Source organism: Onychostoma macrolepis, chromosome 19, assembly GCF_012432095.1.
Source record: "Onychostoma macrolepis isolate SWU-2019 chromosome 19, ASM1243209v1, whole genome shotgun sequence".
NCBI lineage: Eukaryota > Metazoa > Chordata > Actinopteri > Cypriniformes > Cyprinidae > Onychostoma > Onychostoma macrolepis.
In genome coordinates, this window is record NC_081173.1 from 19,991,407 (window position 1) to 20,012,427 (window position 21,021).

Here is a 21,021-nt window from a genome sequence, read left to right on the forward strand (position 1 = left end):
CGGAATTATTTTCCAGGCTGTTGCCGATACAGACAAAAAATAAAATAAAAAACAAAACAGTTTTTAAAACAAAAAACAGTTATGCACAAATGAATAAGTACTTAAATACATTTTATTACAGATTCGTCTTTTCTCTCTTTCCTTTACCTGCAAATACCTGAACCTCACACAAGTAAGGTATTTCCCGTGCCCAGGCAGAAAAATGTTGACATATAGCCCTCTAAAGGCCTTAAACTCAAAGGTTCCTGTGACTCCAGCTGGAATGAGCTCAATGGTGTTAAAAAATTATGTCCCTGTTAAAAAACACAGGGTCAGAGCAATACAGAGAGACAGCAATCAAAAAGGCAAATAGCATACTACATACCGAATACTTTTGTCAAAGTGTGTGAAGATCAAAGATGTTGCATATCTTTTAAATATGCAGTTTCCACTATGTTCTTTCGTGAACTTGGGTGTTTCTACAGAAGAATGTTACAAAAATCAGATAAACTGTCTGTCTGTACCACTGCTGTTACAACACATGAGAAATAGTAATAGTAAAAATAGTACAGTTGTGGAATAATAACAAAATCGAATGTTTTCTTTGCTGAAAAGTAAGCTTTGTGTATTGTTAGGAATGTTTATTCCTAAATTCACACATAGAATTTAAATTGTACTTTTAAATTTAGTTCTACTTTTTAGGATGTTTGAGCTGTTTTGTGCCACATTGGTGTGTGTCGTTGCCTATGTTTGTTGTAGCATCATAGCCTATTTGTTCTTACATAGCACTGATTACAAATATGTCAATTTAGCCACGTGCATGTTTCGGAAATTTAAAAAGGTTTATTTGTTTTTATGGTTTGCCCAAACACCAGCCACGCGGCGGCAGTATTCATCGAACACTCTAAAATCAATTCTTCTTCTTCTTTTATTGGCAACCGCACTTAATAGTGCATTACCGCCATCCTCGGGTAAGTTAGCTTCGTTCAGAAACGTTTCCTAATTACGTCGAAATTGGAAGTGGGAGGGAGGTTTTTTTTGAATATTTTAGTAATAATCGGTCGGTGGCACGGACAGGTATTGAGGAGCTCATGTTTCATTAATACTGTCTTTAAAAAAAAAAAAAAAAAAAGGTTTCTAACATGTGTTATACAGTTTGTCGTGTTACGTTCTACCAGCTTTATCTCGGTTGATGTAAGTTACGTTGGATTCTAAGTTACGCGTTAAATGCGTTTGCTCTTGTGAATATTTTAATTAACAGTTTTTCTTAAATCAACAATTTGTGATCAGTATAAACTGCAATATGCTTATTTTCCAGTGCGTTGAGGAGAACTGAGCTCATTTATGAGGGATGCAAGTTTAGTTAACACACACATGCACGTTTTTGCTAACGTTAATCGCGGTTGGCTTCAGTAATGCTTCCGTGCAGCGGCGTATCGAGGATCAAATTGAAGAGGGATTCGTTTAAGCGCAATAACAAATTAGAGCCGAATAAACGCAGATGGACTGGACCTAAAACTGTGTCTGGTTTAAATCCACTTGCCGATCGTGGCATACAGGTACAAGACCAAGCCAGTTCTCCAGCTCCGGAGGCAGCAGGTGTCGTTTCCCCAGAAAGAAACGCCAAGGAAATCTGCGCCACAGCCGACCGCGAACCACCGTCCCAATTTGACGGGCAAGCGAGCTCCAAACAAGACGCTCATGCGGAACATGACGGCTGTGGAGAGGGTTATAATCCAGGTACTTTCCCATCCACAGTCAGTGGCTTTAGTAACTGTCAAGGGGGAGGAACTAAAGCTCAAAGTACCTGTTCTAGGAGTCAGCCACCGTCCAAAAAGATGCCGAAACGGTTGTCCGAACATAGAAAAGAGTTTTTCTACCGTTTGCGTTTAGCTTTATGCTTAAAGCGTCGAAATGGCGGGAAGCGTGTGCTACAGGGGCCGACAGAAGTGCAGTGCCACGCTGTGTCGTATATAAACAGTAACGTGTCGGTTGAGTCAGATAATATTTCTATTAAATCCACGATCTGTGGGGAATCAGTGGAACAAACTCCACCTGCCCAACTAGATCCGAAGCACGATCAAAACACTGGCGGCCCAGATTATTTGGGGCAAGAAAAGCCTCGTGCAGGAAGGGGAAGACCGAGGAAACTGTTTATTGATCATTTTGGTGGCCCTGATGGACGGGTGAAAACTACCATCAAGACGGACGCTCGGCGAGCCCGTGCAAGTAAAGCCAGGCGTGCTATTGCTGGACGAACACCAAGTAAGGGTCAAGACGTTTCTATACTTATAAATACTGGGGGTGATTTAGTGGAAAAACATGTTTACGTGGTATTTATTTCCAGACCTCATGTTTCACAGGCAGCGAAAAGTCAGTACAGGCCCTTCAAGAGGTAGAAGAGATAAGCAAGAGTTTATCATAAGGACATTTGCAAAATTGTATTGATATACTTTCCTAAAGTGATATTCCACCCAAATAAATGAAAGTTATCTTATCTTTAACCTTACCCTTATGTGACTTTCTTCAGATGAATATTTATAGAAAAACAATCCATGTCTGTGAGTCTAGGCTATATAATGCAAGTGGATTGAAACCCAAAAGTTGATGCTTGGAAAAACCACACAATGTGATTGTAATGGTAATCCATCTGACACCAATGAATGAATCAGTGGGCCAGAAGTGATGGTTCATAGTTTAAAATTAAGTGTATTCAAGCATTTTTCATTTGCCAATCATTTCAATTCAAAAGACGGTTCAATTCATTCACTGACATCATATAAGCAACATTGTGAACAAGGTTGGTGTTGTTTTTGAAGCATCAACTTTTGGGTCACTGTCCACTTGTATTGCCTCAGAGAGATGGATTTTCCTTCTAAAAATCTTCATTTGTGTTCATCTGAACAAAAAGGTGTATATCCAGACACATGAGAGACATCTTATCCCTTTAAGATAAGGTCACACTATTTAATGGAAATATCATGGTTTTGGGAGATAGTTATAGTGAGGCTCTTTATATTAGTATTGCATTTTTGCTCTCACCCTTCTCACCTTCTTTGTCTCTGATTGCAGATATCAGTTCAAAACTTGAGCTGAGACGACAACTTAGGTCAGACACAAGGAAAGACCGCAAACGATTGGTGAAAAATTCATGCTGTGCTTTGTGTGGTGATGTAAAATATACTCCTCCCCCTAGTAAGAATCTGGCCCCTTTACTCAGTCACAGATCTAGAGCTGACCACCCCAGCCAGACTGTGTGCCAGAAAGATGCTGGTCATATCGCAGAGTCCCCGACCGCGATGAATTTCTGCTTCGAGAAATACCCCATGGTGAATCTGTGCGATGTAGCCAGAGTGTTTGACCTAGCCTCTCGTGATTTCTCATGTGTCTTACCAGCAGTACTAAGACAAAAGAGGAAGTGCAAAAGAGTGCAGTGCTTAAGGAAAGAATTTGATTTTCTTGTGCATCCTCATCTCCACGGCATCAAGGAGTGTAAAAGTAAGATTGCCAACCAGTCCTGGGAAGTTTCCACACCAACCCATAGCTGTGCTTCTTTTTCATCAGGTGATCCATCATCTGGAGCTACAGGCAGCACGTACGTTTCAGACACAACTGAGACTCCTGATGGATCTGCCAAAGAATGGGATGCTTGTCTCACAAGGAATCCAGACTGCGAGAGTATGAGACAGACCGACGTCGAAGGAACTGACTCTGTACTCCCAGGGTGTGATGACAATGGTCCTGTTTTGCATTTCTGTGAGAAAGACAAGGCCTGTCCAATGACAAACCTCTCTGAAAGTCCTACCAGCCCAGCGCGTCGTATACCACCTCTAATACTCAGACGGGTTGCGGTAAATGGTTTTGGTTTCAGAGGTGGTGATGGGGAGAACAGTGGTCATTCACTGGATGAAGAGAAAGAGGAGGACAGTAGTAATGAGGATCCTGACGGCGAAGTGAACTCGCCTGAGAGCTTCTCCTGCCAGCGAGTGCAAGCCTACATATTTTTCCCTCAATCATCATGCGCTCGCACATACAAGACCTGGCCCTTCCCTAGAACCGGCCCTCCTAACCAACTCGGGTCACTGCTGGACACTGGACCCCGCTGGATTGTGACCACTTCATTTCCTGCCATCGTTCAAACTTCTCTCAGTGGAGCACCTGTATGCTTATCAGATAAAGACATTCAGAACGAACTGTCCAAACCCACAAAGCAAAGCAAAAGCAGTGATGAAACAAGAGAGGTACTGGAGGGGCAACCACTTTGTTCATTTGTGCCGGGTGAGACCACATTAGCAGTGTTGAAAAGAACTCAGAAAGGTCGAGCACAAAGTCTTAATCCAAGTTGTACTATGACACAGGATAGTTTTATTTCGAGACTTGCAGACCACGACAGTTGCAGTTTAGAAAGTAGAGACGTACTGGAGCAGCAGCCTTCTGCATCAGGCGAAATGCTGCCCACTTGCACACTTGAAAGGACTCCAAGGGGTTTAGTGCACAGTCCAAAAGTCATATTGACTCATGTTTCCAAACCTGCAGAGCCTGAGTCAAACCAAAGTCTGAAGAAAGCTTTGGAGGACGTTATCGAGTCCTCTGTACCTGTAGTGACTGAACAAGTTAACATCTGCAAATTGAATGGTCTTGGCTATGCAACATCATTAGATGAGTGTGGTCTTTTAAAAAATCATTGCCTGCTCAAGAAGTCCAATCAGAAAGTGATCTCAAGTGGGTCTGAAATTCAGGCTGATTTCATAAGGGAAGAAGATCAAAAATTGTCCAAAGATCTTTCGGATCTCGAGATCAGTACCCATCCTGTTAGCCAAACCTCAAGAGCTCAGTCAGTTGAGGATCAAGAGTGGGACGATAATAGTGACGGACAAACTCTCTATAACCCTGGGTCACTTTCGGAAATATGTCTTAAAGTAGAAATGCTAAAAGCACGGCATCCTTCTTTAGTGACCACAATTTCCGCAGTGGACCAGGATGCTGATAGTGATGCTCCAAATCCTGCCACACTGCATACAGCCGGAAGCAGTCCTGACTGTCCAGGAGAAGAGAAGCAAAAGCAAGAATTTGACAGCTGTGCAATCACAGACTCCTCTTCTGAAGATGAAAACGAACATGTCACTAGTCTGTTGTCAGATGACTCCCTGGAACACGATGCTGCTGTGAGCTCACAGTCTGATGGTGATGGGACAAGCCCGATGAATGATGAAGAACAAGGCTCCACCCCTCAACAATTTCCAGAAGATGCCGACAGCTTCCTGGATGTTTCTCGAGCATATGAAGAAGATGTCCTTGTACTGGATGTGATACAAGATGATCCAGAGTTGTTTGGGGCTGTTGTCAATGAAACTGTGAGTAAACAGGACATATCAGCAGAGGAGAATGGAAAGACACCGCCGAAGACAGAGAAACTACAAACGGGGAACCATTGCAAGATTGTCTGGGACCTAAATGCAGATGGGTAAGTCAATTAATATATAATAATTGCACATAATAATAGATCTTTTTAAATGCCTGAAGAAGGCCGTATGACCGAAAGATTGCTCTTTGCATGAATTTCTTCTTTTTTTTTTTTTTAATGATACGTGTAGCTTTAGCATTTGTTCTATTTCTTCAATTTGCCTTCATGTCATTTTTTTTTTTTTTAAAGCTCCAGTGAATCTTGCCCAACTGCTGCAGACATCAAGACTGATAGTGTGAAAGATGGCGGTTCTCTGACAGGTCTGACTGAAATCTTTTAAACCATGTTAATTAGATTTTTGTTTCTGTCCCAATGCTGATTTATTAGTTTAAATGGTGTGTGTGTGTGTGTGTGTGTGTGTGTGTGTGTGTGTGTGCAAAGTCCCATTGTCTTAGTGGATAATTTTTTTGTCCTTCAAATATTTGGAATATCTTATTTTTACAAAAAAAGTGAGACAATTTCTGTTTCTCACCTACAGTTAAGGAGACAGAGAATTACAGCGCTCAGCCTGTCCAGGAAAATTCAGAGGTCAGTTTGTATGTCTCTGAAACATTTTGTATTTGTAATATTGCTGACAATTTAACAGCATTGTGATAATTTGATGTGCTTTTTGTTTGGCCATTATGTTCCCAAAGGGTGTGTCGTTAGAGTAATTGTGTGGTTTCTCCTCAGGCAAAAGAGGCAGTAAGATTTCATGGGAAATCTGTTTGTTGCTGCTATAGAGTGGGGGAACTATGACGTCACTTTGTAGGCGGATCACCTGTTAGTATGAAACTGGTTCCCTCAATAAAAAGCCAATAGGATTTTTCCAAAGGCTTTTGGATTATCGCAAAAAATAAGCTCCGTGTTCAATCATAGTTCGTGAAACTTGCATGGTTCGTCCATCAAGATAATCTTCACAAAATAATGTAACTTTGAATTTTGAAGCCTAAATAAAAGCACCAGAACTTTAAAAGCTAAACTTAGGCTATAAAGGAACTACAGCGTGTTCAGTGAAAAGTATTTACTCTATATATGAATTTTAATCCACGCTACACCAACCTTTCCATATAAACTGGAATAAATGCAAAACTAGAGCCTAACTAAAACTGAAATGAGACATTAGTAATAAATAGTATAGTGAATAAATGAAATAATCATAACTAAAGGACATTTGAAAGCATGTAACGTTATTTCTGTACATTTTCTAAATAAGGTGAATTAAGTCAATAAATCCTTGATTAATATGAATATTTGGTAACACTTTAGAATAGGGAACACTTATTCGCTTTTAACTACAACTTTTCCCTCAATAAATTCCTAATTTGCTGCTTATTAATAGTTAGTAAGGTAGTTAAGTTTAGGTATTGGGTAGGATTAGGGATGTAGAATAAGGTCATGTAGAATAAGGCATTAATTAGTACTAATAAATGGCTAATATTCAAGTAATATGCATGCTAATAAGCAACTAGATCCTAAAATAAAGTGTTACAGAATATTTTAATTAAAAACGTATCCCCACGAACTATTCAATAAAATTCTAGTGCATTTCATCTATTAAATAACAGCGAGTTTTGGGATATGGTAAGAATAAACTTATTTTAGTGAATAAAGTACCACATTTGAGCTATAATTTTGTTAGGGTGGGTACACAAAATGTTATTTTATCCTTGCTTCTAGGAAATCCTCAATCTACATGCTTTCTAACAGCTTCATGTAGTATTTAATTTCAACGTGGCTTTAAGCACTATGCATCAAAGTTTCACTTTAACCACGTAAAGCCGGTAAATGTGGTGTTTACGTGTAATAATCGTAATATGAGTTTACCTTATGGTCCGAACCCAGAGTCTCTGTATCAGTAGGAAAGTGATAAAATGAGCATCTTCCATCCGAAAACTTGTTGCATTGCAGGGGAATGCAAAGCAAAAAAACATTGTTGAACAAAAATATAAAATGCGGGAAACTATTAATTGGTTATTCTACAATTAATTGTATTACAAATTATACAACAATTGGAAAATACTGTAAATTGATCAACTGTTCAGCGTGATGACGTTGAATGTCTCCGTAACAGTTTTAAAAAATCACGAGTGGGGTGTAACTGGTGTGTTTTATGTCGTAGAATAAAACGTGAAAGTATCTTGAGCCTGTCTGAACCACGGACCTTATTTAAGGGATTTAACCAAAATCCCGTTCAGAAAAAACATTGACTCTGGGACGATGGAAGCGGAAGTGCTAAAATGCTAACTCTCTTCCGGGTTTTTGCCTACAAAGTGACATAGTTCCACCACTCTATTAGCACAGAAATTAAACTGTACTTTTTTAACAATTATATGATTTGTTCTGAACTCATTGTCATGAGCTGAGGGTTGATATTTGATATCTTCTTGCAGAATGCCTCAGACTGCAATAACAATCAAGAGATGAGACAAACAAATGGAATTGCAGTAATAAACACAACAGCAGCAAGACTCATGATGGACACATGCAGTAACGGTAGGTCAAAAACAAACATCAGCTGGTTCTGTGGCACTTTAAATACAGAAAATCTGAGATTAATCTACCTGAAATATTCATAATTTCACTTAAGAATTGAGTGTATCTGTATATATGTGGTCAAATTAATCTAAGCAAAACTGTCACATTCTGTTTTATGTCCAAGGGTATGAAGTAACACCAAAAGAGACTTCCACTTTGAGAACTTTAAACAGTAATGTGAGTATACTCCATCTGTGACATGGATGGATGAGAGAGCTATTCTATTCATTCTTCCATGACTTTACTGTTTTTGAATGCATTATCTACATATTAGCACATTTCCAACCAAACTTCTCTCTGTGTCTTCAGTATTGTTGGTTCTACTTTAGTGAATACAACTCCTGCATGCGAAGTGTCTGTTGGTTCCTGCACGTACCAAGAGATGGAGATGAAAAGGTGTGTGTGTTAACTTCATTCTGGTTCAGTGTTTTTTGATACAAGTGCTAGGGCTGTGACGGTCGCCATAACAACCGCGTCCACTGCCACTGGCGGTAATGCGTGTGAAGTCACACACTATAACAAGCATAAAATACAAAGTTTTGGACACAAGTGCAATAATAGTAACAGTTGCAATAGAATTTGGTATTTATAGCATATACCATTTAGCTGTAAATTTGCTTTTAGACTGTTAATCCACAAAATTCACAATTACCTCAAACGCCATGGCTTTTCGTTCTACACCGGACACGAGAGGCGTTGCGCGGCACGACAAAATACAATGAATTATAATCGATACATTATAATAACAATACATTATAATCAGTGATGCTGTCTATACAGGATGCGGTGCGGCACGACTGCCTCGTTTTATGACGTGCTGACACAGTTCAGATGATTTTTAATGCTCGCTTTGTCATGTTAAGTGTTAAATGGGCGAACACTTCATATCTCAAGAGCCATTTCCAGTTGCTATTTGTGAGAGGAGCGAAGACCTGCTTGCTTGGTGGTGGAATAATGAGACAAGATACCTGGCCACGGTTGCTTAAAATGCATTTGCGCAACAAGCACACCATTCAGTGCGGCTTGAAACATCGTAACATCAATGAGGTCCTCCCTTAAACCGGACAATATCAACATGTTTGTTTTTCTGTCAAAGAATTTTAAATCTAACATTATCCTACATAAAAGCCAAGGTAGGCTTAAGCATTAGTGTTTACATTCTAATTGTTATTAAGCCAACGCAGATTTTCCAGGATGTGATTGAAGTTAAGAATTATTTAGGCTACTTTCTTATTTAACTGTATTATTTCTTTGATTGCCTAGAGTTTTGCAGGCTGCGTGTTGCTGTGTTCACTGACGGAAGTGCTAAAATAAACACGTACATTTAACCCTATAAAACCGACGGGAGCGCCCGCGCTCCGGTTTGCGTGTCTCTGTTTAAAAGTCAATAGAAACCGAAACCAAAAGGGTAGCGCAATAATTCTTTTTGCATTCAAAATCAGAGACGTTACACAGTCAGATCAAGTCTACAACATGCTCCTGTTGCATTGTTTTCACCCTCTAACGAGTACACAAATTGCATAAAATGCCTATACAACAAAATACACTAAAAATAACATTGCACGTCTTTGCACACGTTCTATAGATCTGAGGTTGCTAGCGGTTGCTAGATACCTTTTACTACGTCTACTATGACGTAATCACGTTCTGTGCACTATGACCCCAAGGTGTGTCTCATGTGGTGACGTCACAAGCCGCGACATTTGACTTTCATTTGCTGTACGTATGTATTACTGCTGCTGCTGCGTTCTATTCATCACTCTTATTTATTTATCATTGCAATCTGTTGCTTTTTTTCTTTTTCACACATGCACACAAATGCACCTTTACAAATGCAAGCACAATCACACACTCATGTGCATAATGTTACGACTGCATGAAAACATAAGTACATGCACGCGGAGGTTTTGGCGCTACTAACGTTACTCGCGTGCGATGACAAGTAACTCTCCGACTGCTCATCTGCTCCAGAATCTGTTTCTAGTGGGGTTTATTTTATGTCTCAGAACCTTTCACACTTCCACCAGGTTCTGTTTCCTTAAACTAGTTTGTCATGCATTTATTTTTCAACACATTTACAGGTAAATCCTAGTATTTTAAATTTGTGATTTAATCATGATTAATCGCAGTCCACGACTGTGATTTAACACGATTTTAAATTGTTTAATCGATTGACAGCACTTATATACAGTGGCGTGCACAAGGGGCGGGCCAGGGGGGCTCGAGCCCCTGCCCCTTTGAGGTCCGACGGTAAAGTGCCCTTGCGGTCCGGTGCCCCCAGTCTGCGATTTAGGTGTTCGATATGACGATTTTTGATCGTGGACTATAAAAATGTCTCCACAATCTGCTTTTTTGAAGAAATATCGTAGTATTGTACTTCAGCGCGCATTCTATCAGCTGCAGTTCTGGCGCCGCCGTCTCTATATACTGTACAACGCCACATACATTCACATCAGTGTTAACTCGGCGGTAGAGTTACTCTCACGGGACACTGCACTTATTCGCAGTCACCAAAAGTACATTATCTGCATCTGCTTCAAAGACTTATTGGTTAAATGTTTCACTCAGTGTGCTGTTCTGACGAGCGCCTTTTCTGAGCACATACACCCAAAGCGCGTGCTCTAAAAAGCCCGTCAAACAGCGCCTGATTACTGAACTAAGTTATGTTTTGTGCTAATACTGTCGAAACACACCAGGTTTATGTATAGACTCAGTTGGTTATGTCTAAAATGAAGGTAAACAGCTGAGAGAAACGCATGCGTGCCTGTATATTAGATGCGTGCAGGTCTTAAAGGGACAGTACTAAACATGCTACCGACTGTAATTAAAGGGATAGTTCACCCTAAAATTGTAATTCTGTCATTATTTACTCACTCACATGTTGTCCCAAAACTGTATTAATTTCTTTCTTGTGCTGAACACAAAAGATATTTTGAAGAATGCGGGTAACCAAACAGTTGCTGGTTCACATTGGCTTTCACAGTAGGAAAAAAAAAATACTATGGAAGTCACTGTAGACCAGCAACTGTTTGGTTTTCCACATTCTTCAAAATAGCATTTATTTTCAGCAGAAGAAACTCGTTCAGGTTTAAAACAACTTTTGAGTGAGTAAATGAAGGTATAAAAATCAAACACTAGTCTATTTTAATTTTGGGGTGAATCATTCCTTTAATGTTAATAAAACACCAAACACAAAGAGAAAAATCACTCACTACTCTTGACTGAAAAACTTTAATACAGTTGCTTTAATAGGAATCAATCTATATAGTGTTTTATTTTTATATTTGTTCATTCAATTTCTTGAATGCTGCTGCTAAATACACCTATTGTAGACTACCTGAAAATAAAACGGTTTATTTTATTTGTATATTATGTGTATTTGTAATGTGTATCTTTGCTCTCAACGATTTTTATCTTCACCCACTTTGGCCTAAATATCCGCCATACTTTTTAATATTTTGTTACCTTGAAAGGCTTTGTCTTTATAATAGGGAAATTAGTCTGGCTGTACTGCTCAAACAGCTTGCAAAATTGAAAATCCAACATGACAAACAATCGTGATAATATTGTGAATCGTGATATTTCTAAAAAAAAAAAAAATTGTGATATTTTTGCCATATTGCCCACCCCTAGCTGAGGGGGACCAAACCCATACAAACACATTTTGCCCCTGCCCCTCCGGAGGTCTGTGCACGCCACTGCTTATATATATAAATAAACACTGCGTCACCGCCGGTAGTTGGTCCATTACCACCGCGGTGGTAAAAATCTGCCACCGTCACAGCCCTAACGAGTGCCCCCTTCTGGTTAAATTCAGATTAAGTTGCGCCTGAGTCATGTGTTTGTAGGCAATGATTGTCTTAAAGCTTGTTTTTTATGTTTCAGTTCTGCATGGATACAGTGAAGAAGTTCTGTCATACTGGGAAACACGCTCTTATTCTACGAGCAGGTAAAAGGACTTTATTAAAGCAATTATGCTGATGAATAATCCCAGGTTGACTGAATGGCTTTTCTGTCTTCCTATGTGAAGTGGAGGTGTTTATGGGATATTACAGCAGTTGTTCTCCCAGTGTGAGTTTCAGCCAGGAGATTGTCAATTCTCTGCTGTCGTCTCTCCTTAATTTTTGTTTGCTGGGAGAATTTGAGGCAGTAATAAACTTGCTTCTCAAACACAAGAGGCTGGTGAGTGTGGTTGCTTGGATTAATTTGCTTTTTTGGAATATAATTTTAGATATATTGATATAATATTTTTTTTTTTTTCCCCTTATGTCAGCCTCCACCTGAGATTATATTAGCCGTTTTTAAACTTGTGATGGAAAGAGGGCTGATTAACTCTGTACCTGAGCTCATTCACCTCACCTCAAAGGTAATGCTCCCATTCAAAGCATCGGATCTTAGTATTATATATATGGAGTTAAGAGATGGTGCCCTATTGCATCTTATTTAAGATTACCTTCAATGTCCATTTAATGTGTGTTTGTATGTTCAGATTGTTGAGGCAGGATGTGTATTCAGTGTGGATCAGTGTGAGGTCATGCAGAGTCATCTCCAAATGATGCAGGTTCCTAGACAGCAGATGGACATTTTCCTTGCTGTTAAATGCAGGTATGCACCCTCCCACAGCAGATCACTTGCATTATTGGACTCTGATGTTTTATCATATTACATGATGTCACACAAACATGTTATATTTGTAGAGCTCTGGTAACTAATCCCCATACCTCCGAGCTGTCAGATCTGGCCCAGGCTGTTGTTAGAGTTGAGGTAAGATCACTACTTCATTTTCCATAATACTTCTGCAGACGTATACACACTTTTTGCTCCATTTTCATTTCTATATACTGCCATTAACATAAAAATGCAATTTTTTTTGGTATAATTCATTTGCGCAGAGGTTTTACGTTTGTGTGTGTGTGTGGCCAGATTCTGAAGTATCAGGAAGACTGGGCTGGACTGGCTCTAGTATTCTGCAATGTTTGTGTGGGGTCACACAGTCAAATGGAACTTCTCAGGTTTTGCTGCTGCGTTACCATGGCACTGCTGAAGGAGCCCAAAGGCAAACTCACCCTACCGTATGAGCTGTTTGCTGAATCAGGTACACATTGTGAAGTAATTCATATATACAGTAGCACTCAAAAAGTTTGGAGTTAGAAAGATTTTTAAAAATCTTTTTTGAATGAATGAATGATTTTTCTGTATTTAAACAAAAAAACATTAACAACATTTTTGAAATGTTATTATAATTTAAAATAGTTGCATTTAAAATATACACTATACTCAACATTTGAAGTGGATCAAAACCTGGGTTTCTGCTGTGTGCATGTACGTGTGTGTGTATATATATATATATATATATATGTATATATTAGTAGAAACTTAATTCCCTGTAAAGTTGCTTTGCAATGATTGTATCGTAAAAAGCGCTATACACAACTTGAATTGAATTGAAAAAACCCAACTCATCTCATTGGTTCTTGTCTTAGGACAACTTTGATTAACTTATTAGATCCACTTCAAATGTTGACTACTGTATTTTAAAAATGTGATTTATTCAGTATAACGTGGTCAATGTTGAAAAGTTTTACATACTTTTTGTGTGTGGAAACTGAAATTTTTTCAGGATTTGTTGATGAATGGAAAGCTCAAAAGAACAGCATTTATTTAAAAGAAAAATCTTTTTTAACTTTATAAATGTCTAATACTGTCACTTTTGAACTATTAATTACAGTCCTACTGAATAAGTGTTAAATTTATTAAAAAAAATAAAAAAACGTACTGACCCCAAACTTTTGAATGGTACTGTAGGCTTTAATTTGTCTACCATACTACTTTTTTTTATTTTTGTTTGTTTTAAGTATAGGCCTTTACATCAGAGTGTGCCACGGTTATTAATAAATAATAATAGATAAAAATGATTAAAATAAATAAAATCTAAAGTCGTTTAAATATAGACAGTTTCTATTACATGAAATGTCCTAGGTTTGCTATGTTTTTAAACCATTCATCAATTGGAAATTGAGTATTCAGTTTCTGAATGATCTGCTAAATCTTGTCTCTGAATAAATTCAGTTATCTGAATGAAATCCTGACGGGATTCTTAAAATGAATTGTTTGAAAGGTTCGGGAACCCTCATGTTATAAGTGGATTGTCATGTCTGTTTCTGTCAGTATGTCAGCAAGTCTTGTCCAATGACATGATAAAAACCATCCTGGGGAGAATTGGAGTCTCTCTGATCTTCAGGTACCACAGGACACGAGATTGGAATAAGGTGGGAGTTTGTCCTGTTTGTGGAAGTGTTCTGTACAGCAGTGAACCTTTGACTGACTGCTGTGTGTACTGTATGTCTTGCATGTGCTCAGGGAGTGAAGCTGGTCAGTGTGATGTTCAGACTGCACATTGAGTTCATCACTCTGAAAGGGCTTATGGGAAATGAGAACAGGGTGTCTCGCTGTCAGCTGGTCACTATGGCAATGGAGTTCTTCCTCCATAGCGGGAGTATTGAGGGAGCTTTGAAAATGCTGAGAGGTAAAGGGGAGATTTTGTGTGTGCTGTTCAGAATCCGTAAATAAGGGATCATTTGTGTATGGGTTTCTGTTCCTTCAGCTGATGGTTGGTTTGTGAGCTCCAGCATGTGGCCTTGTGAGCAGGCTGACATCGAAAATCGAAAACATGTCCTGACGCTCTTAGCCGAGAAGACATCACACAGAGACACCTATGAGATTCTTACCAACTTACCTGGAATCAGACAACCGATAAGTGAGTTATTGGTAATCATCATCTCTCATTGCGATATACTACCGTTTGAGATCAGTAAGATATTTTTTATTTTTAAGAATTTTCTTATGCTAGCCAAGGTTGCATTTAGTTACAGTAAAATGTTTTAAAATGTATAAACCTTTTTTTTTTTTCTATCCTATTTCTAACAGTATTTATTTGAAATGTATATAAATACAATTTTTTTTAATGTTACTTTTGGTCAATTTAATGCATGTTTACTGAAAAAAAAAGTATTAATTTCTTACAAAACACCACAGACTTTTCCACAAACAAAAATATATGCACTACCATTTAAAAGTAAGATTTTTTTTTTTTTTTTTTCAGAGAAATTAACTTATTCAGCAAGGATGTTCTATGCATGTATGTTTTTACCTCAGAAACATTATTCATTGTAGTTTAGTCTATTATAATTAGGACTGTCAGTCACTTTATTGAATTAATTTCTTAATATGCTGACTAATTAATTGAATTGAATTATATTGCATATGAATTCAACTTGAATTCACATTTTCAGATGGTGTGCAGATAAACGAATATGCTGACACATTCAATGCTCATCTGCGTCTGTGCTTGGTAAAGCAGACATTACCAGTCGCTGCAGATATCCTTGAGTTCATGCTATTACATGGTATGGTGCCTGAAACCCTCCAGCTACAGAATCTCATCCATAAACTGGGCAAACAGAACAACTGGAGCCGTGCCAGGGCTCTTTTTAAACGTGAGTAAGATAACTTCACAACACCTCAAAATCAACAGTTGCTGTTGCGTCACCTGAACTGATCATACCAGAGTAATTTTTAGTGAAGTGTTTAGTCACGCGTTCCGTCCAACTGTCAGTAAGTTAATTATTTTGTAACACTTTATTTCGATAGTCCACTTTAGACATTCTGCTAACAGTAAGTAGGGCTGGGTATTGAGTTCGATACTTTTTAGGCACCGACCGAATTGCCTCGATACCAAATTTCGGTACCTAAGGGGTTAATCTCATCAACGTCAGTGAGCCAATAATCCTGCAGCACTAGGTTTGTTCGACTACAAGCGACACGGTGCATTTTGATCAGTGTTTGACATCCGCGAGAGCGATTCGAAAGCATACGGAGCAGTCTGCTGTCTATATCGCACGTGACGCTCGCGGTAGGGCTGCACGATTATGACAAAAATCATAATTGTCAATTATTCCCTCAATTTTAATTGCAATTATTAATAACGATTATTTTGAACATTTATGCCATTGTTTGAAGCTGCATGCCATGTTTTTATATAAATGTGTATAAAAAAAGGCTGAAAACACTCTTCCTGAACTTTTATTGCTTTTCTATAGCACTGAGCCTCAAATGTCAACTATACATTGGTTTGGTTTCTTCTTCAAACAAAAAAAGGTAAAATTATGTATGGTATAATAGTTGTACTAAAACTAAAATTAAAAAAAAGGAAAAATGGTTTACCAAAGCTATATATTTCATTTACAATTAAACAGACGAAACTTCAAATTACAGTAACATTTTACAGTACAATTTATATTATCAGGACTCCAGACTAACATTCAAAAGCAGTGACACCAGCACCTGATTTGGCAGCACTGAACATGTAATAATAATAATATTATAATAAGTTTTGTCTCTTAGAAATGCACATTAGAACAGGAGCTTGAGTTCAGAGTAGCAGGAGCTTGAGTTGGGATGCAGATGTACATTTATTTTTATTAACAAAAAAGGTACCATTGTGAAAACTTTAACAGACTCATCTTTTATACATTTGTAGGTCATAACCAAAAGTACAGCACCTCATTACCATGGTAAAAAAGTAGCCTAACTATATGGTTTCCATGGTGTTTGCATTGAAAAACAGTAGCCTAAAGACATTCAGTCAATTACAAATCCACATCAACTGACAGAATAATTAACAAAATAATGGAATTATATTCCATTACACCTTTAACATATTTAGTATTAATATAATAATACTCAATATGAATATCCTACTTTTCTGCCACCATACCATTGTTACCGTTAGTGTTACTACAGTAAAACTGGTAAATGTGGGTGATTTGTGGATTGAAATGTCTTCTAACTGGATCGTTGTTGCACTGTTTCTGAGGCTTTCTGCATCAGTGTTGATAAGAATAACAGCTCCGATTTATTTAGCTTTAAACTAGTTTAAATGAAAGAGACGTGATTTGTACTGGAGAACTCTGCACTGAACTCAAGCGCTTCTTACTGGATTTCACAGCGTTGTTTAGCGCGTGATCACGACTGGTCGCTGTAATAAATGGTCGCTGCGCTGTTTTCTTTTGAGGCGAGCGGATAAAAGGTCTGTGTGGCGCGCAGTTCAAACGAGTACCGCTATTTTGTCGATTTTGACATGTTTGGCGTTTAACATATCTATCATGCGCAACAGAGTGACAGCGACTATCAGTTAGACAAAATGTCTTTTATCCAGTGTGTTCGAGTTAGTTAAACCCCGCGCTGCAAACACCTCTTAAGCACACAAAATAATGCAAGTGGGCATTTTTAATTGTTTATTTATTTTTGTAATTGCGGCTTTGAACAATTATGTAATCGTGGCATCCATAATTGTAATCGCGATTAGAAATTCGATTAATTGTGCAGCCCTAATAACTCGGTGATTTCAGCGTCTGCCTTATCACTAAATGAGGACATAAACACATGAACATCTCCAAAACTGCTCTGAGAGTCACTTCATGAGCATTTTACCTTTTGATTTGAATAAAACTAGCGTCATATCATATACACACAGAACTGTAAAAGGTATTCACGGCAAATCGTCAAAATAAAAGTTTGGTTTAACTTGAAAGACACTGCAGCAGAAATATATTAATATTCTTCAGCAGAATGTACATACTGTTGTTATTAGTCTACTATTAAAGTTGTCTACACACAACATTTCTTCCATGTTTTAATTTTAATAGTAAACCCCCTTTGTTTGCCAAATTAAATAAAGTTAGATTTTTAATCATTTAAAGAGAAATTAAATTAATGTTTTATGCCTTCATTTGAAAACCAGATGCAGAACACAGAATTTCTGAGGAAAAAGAAAACATTTCATAAGGCTGTTTTAAGAATAAATTTGAATAAACTAGACCCACTACAACACAGAATTTAATAACAAAGCATATGGTGAAAGAAATGACAGTGGATAAAGATTTTCAATTTCTTTAACAACCTAGAATAAATGAATAGAAATGATGATTCTGTCTGAGCTATGCATTTTCAAACGAACACGCACTAGTGTAAACGTAGCCTAACAGATGTGTAAACTTAAATCAGTGCAAATAGTTTTAACAAAGTTCAAATAGTTTTTGCCGGATATATTTCGTTCCTTTGTGCAGTGGCTCAGGAGATGAGGCTTTGAGTCTGAATAAATGTCAACAAGCTGAAAAAATAAAACCAAAGTTTTTTTGTAATCTTGTTAAAACTGATTTCATAAAATTGGTATCGAAAAAAAGTATCGTTCAGGAACTGGTATCGGTATTGATATCAAAACATTTTGAACGATACCCAGCCCTAACAGTAAGTAACTTTGCAACTACATGTCAACTAGCAGTCATTAGAGTATTAGTAGACTTTTTGCTTAATTCTTCTAACATTTTTTTGATGGGTCCCCACAACATACTGAGTATGAGAAACTTTGCAAGTATATGTCAACTTGTTCTACTAACCCTAAACCTACCCTACTGAGAGTTAGTAGACATGCAGTTGCAAATTAATGCAAATTAGTTGGCATGTAGTTACTTGTAGTTAGTAGAATGTCTAAAGTGGACTATCGAAATAGTGTAACCAATTAGTTTAATTTAAAAAAAAAAAATTTCACCTGATTTTATTTGTAAAATGTGAGATGTTTTTGATGCAGCATTCAGTATTGTCCAGCATGACACCAACACACAGAATATCCTGTATACTGATTGTGTGTGTTCCAGGTGCTCAGTCAGCAGGGTTTTACTTTGCAGTGGTGTGTGAAAGAGACTCTCTGTTTCTGCCATGTAATCTCAGTGAAATTGAAATGACGTTGGCATTTGAGATGTTCATGACCTTTATTAATACTAAACTACTGGCCCCTGCTGGAGCCTCCCAACCACTTCTCATTACACTCAGACGGTAAGTGTGTATAATAGACAAATGAGCTTGCAAGCACTTTAATATTTAGTCATGATTTGTGAGTATGTGATTTGTCTGGTTTAGGCATGCCGATATTGAGGATGTAACGGAGAGCGTGTACTTGGCGGCTGGTTGTCGGCTTCTCTCTGCGGCTCTCATACCAAACCCCAAATTGAGCATCCGCTACACAGCTGTCAATAAAAGCAAAGAACAACTCTTTCACCTGGACCGTGCATCTGCCCACAAATGGTTTTTGCAGAACGAGCGGTGGGCACGAGAGATTTGGGCAAGCTAACATACACACGCACACATACATGCTTGTGAACAGTCCCAAAAGTAACAAACGTCTCAGTCTAATCAAAGGTTAATTTATGTTACAGACTGTTGAAACTGGTTGCACAATTTTTTTGTGGTGTTTGTTTTATATATTTCTTTGTTAAAACATTATTGAAGGACAAGACTGCTTAGGTTTTGAGTTGTAAAAAGAAAGGTTTTGTAATATTTAGTTTCATGTTCTTAACAATTTCAGCTTTCAGAGATTTACATCGGCATCTGCAAATTAAGTCGTTCATGTGGAAAGAAAAAAAAACAATTAACAACCACAAAAAAAAAAACTTGCCACAAATATATAAATATAAAATAAAAAACGTTTAAAATAGTTTTGACTTTTTGAAACATTTTTTCTACTAAAGGCTTTGATAAAGATTTGACAACAGAGTTAATTTCATTGTTACCATTTGCCTTACCTATAAGAAATTGTCCAATTCGTTTGGTGATTAAACTGCAAAAACATGGTAGCTCTGAAAAAGGCACTTATGTACATTCATATGAAAGACATTCCATCATCGGATACAATTTTGTCTAGTTCTGCAGTGTGCACATTTCAGTTTGTTCAGTTTAACTGAAAATAATTACAAATAAATTTCAAATCAATACCAATCTGAAGTCAGCTTTTTATTGTATTTTGTCCACAGGGAGACAACACCATGTTTTTGTTTTTCAAGTGCCATCTCTATGCATGTCTGTCTTTAAAAAATGAGAATATGTTGCTGTATGTATGACACTTTGTCAGACCCCTATATTTAGTCATGGCCAGTGGAAGTCTGTGTGGACAAGGAGAAGCTTTCTTTTCACTGTTGACACTGATTTGGTAAAAATGGCTCTTAAATATGGACAGCCAATGAATAAGATAAATGTTTTTTGAAATCGCTTTGAAAATGGAATGTAAATCCTATTTGGAATTCACTCATTTGCACTGGAAAATAACTCCCGTTTTGAAGGACTATATGTGAATGGTCTTAAAAGAGAAATTTGTTTTGTAGTTTAATAAGCAAAATGTTACATTTAAGCAGTGTTAAATTCAACTATAGTGGACAATGTAAGATTTAAGAATGTTTAACAATATTTTAAGATTTACACAATTTGTGTGTCTGTATGAAAATTTAATTTCTCATTTAATTTTATGTAGATTCAAAAATGGATAACCAATACAAAAAACAAATCCTTTTTGCCTCGCTCTCATTCTTGGATAAGAAATTTTACCTCAAAAGTAACTAATCCAGATAGTTCACATGAAAATAGAATTTTTATATTGGAGTATATGGATTTACCATCAATCCCATTGTTTTCGGATGTGCTCTTAATATTTTATTATTGGCCATAAATAATTAACGCAAACTTTTTTTTTTTCTTTTTTTCTTGAGCGAGGAAAAAGCGTAAACACACGAGAGTTTAAAATTAAAATGATACTATTGATTTTTTTTTTTTGTTATGTTTCCAAAAACACAACTTTATGTAGCGCATTCTGTGTTGAAAACGAGGCAGTAATGGCTCCTTAGAGGTTTTAGGTGGCACATTCTCAGGCTCAGACCTCCAGACTTTGCGGCAGCCCCTGCTATTCTCCATCATCACCATCCCCTCATCCTCCCGTGTCAACGAGATCTGCTGCCGTCATTGTTTAGGGCTGCTCAACCTCTGGTGCCCCTCATGCGAACAGTCCTTACTCATGTCTGTGGCTGGAGTTGGTGTATTTTCCTCCACAGATCTGCTTCTCAGTGGATTGCTGGATGAGGTTGTGGCTGCAAAAAAATGGAGAAGGCTATTCCAACCCATAGTGCAGCTCATGTGACGAGGGGAACCTTGCGGGCTTCTACTGTCTGGTCTGTCAA

At 37.7% G+C, this 21,021-nt stretch overlaps 1 protein-coding gene across 5 annotated transcripts; it reads left to right on the top strand.

Moving 5' to 3' along the window:
• Positions 1-1,052: 1,052 nt before the first annotated feature.
• Positions 1,053-20,234, top strand: topaz1 (testis and ovary specific TOPAZ 1). Of its 5 annotated transcripts, none has more exons than XM_058754135.1 (20): positions 1,053-1,173; positions 1,539-2,244; positions 3,052-5,443; positions 5,633-5,703; positions 5,922-5,971; positions 7,816-7,918; positions 8,085-8,137; positions 8,270-8,356; positions 11,846-11,909; positions 11,991-12,142; positions 12,234-12,326; positions 12,450-12,565; positions 12,658-12,724; positions 12,884-13,055; positions 14,129-14,229; positions 14,321-14,486; positions 14,565-14,717; positions 15,253-15,456; positions 18,676-18,853; positions 18,938-20,232. In XM_058754135.1, exons 2-20 carry the CDS (start codon positions 1,818-1,820, stop codon positions 19,146-19,148), a joined length of 4,860 nt encoding a protein of 1,619 aa, XP_058610118.1. In that variant the 5' UTR covers positions 1,053-1,173; positions 1,539-1,817; the 3' UTR covers positions 19,149-20,232. The 5 variants fall into 5 exon arrangements, with proteins under 5 accessions (XP_058610118.1, XP_058610115.1, XP_058610116.1 ...); XM_058754133.1 differs by having other exon boundaries at positions 1,068-2,244; positions 3,052-3,477; positions 3,544-5,443; positions 18,938-20,234; XM_058754132.1 differs by having other exon boundaries at positions 1,063-2,244; positions 18,938-20,234.
• Positions 20,235-21,021: the final 787 nt, after the last annotated feature.

Excerpts from the sequence above, each read along its gene's own strand:
- topaz1 (XM_058754132.1), top strand. The coding sequence starts at position 1,395 with ATGCTTCCGTGCAGCGGCGTATCGAGGATCAAATTGAAGAGGGATTCG. Across the intron at positions 8,357-11,845 it reads CAAGAGATGGAGATGAAAAG|TTCTGCATGGATACAGTGAA; the intron begins GTGTGTGTGTTA and ends TTTATGTTTCAG. Across the intron at positions 14,230-14,320 it reads GGACACGAGATTGGAATAAG|GGAGTGAAGCTGGTCAGTGT; the intron begins GTGGGAGTTTGT and ends GCATGTGCTCAG.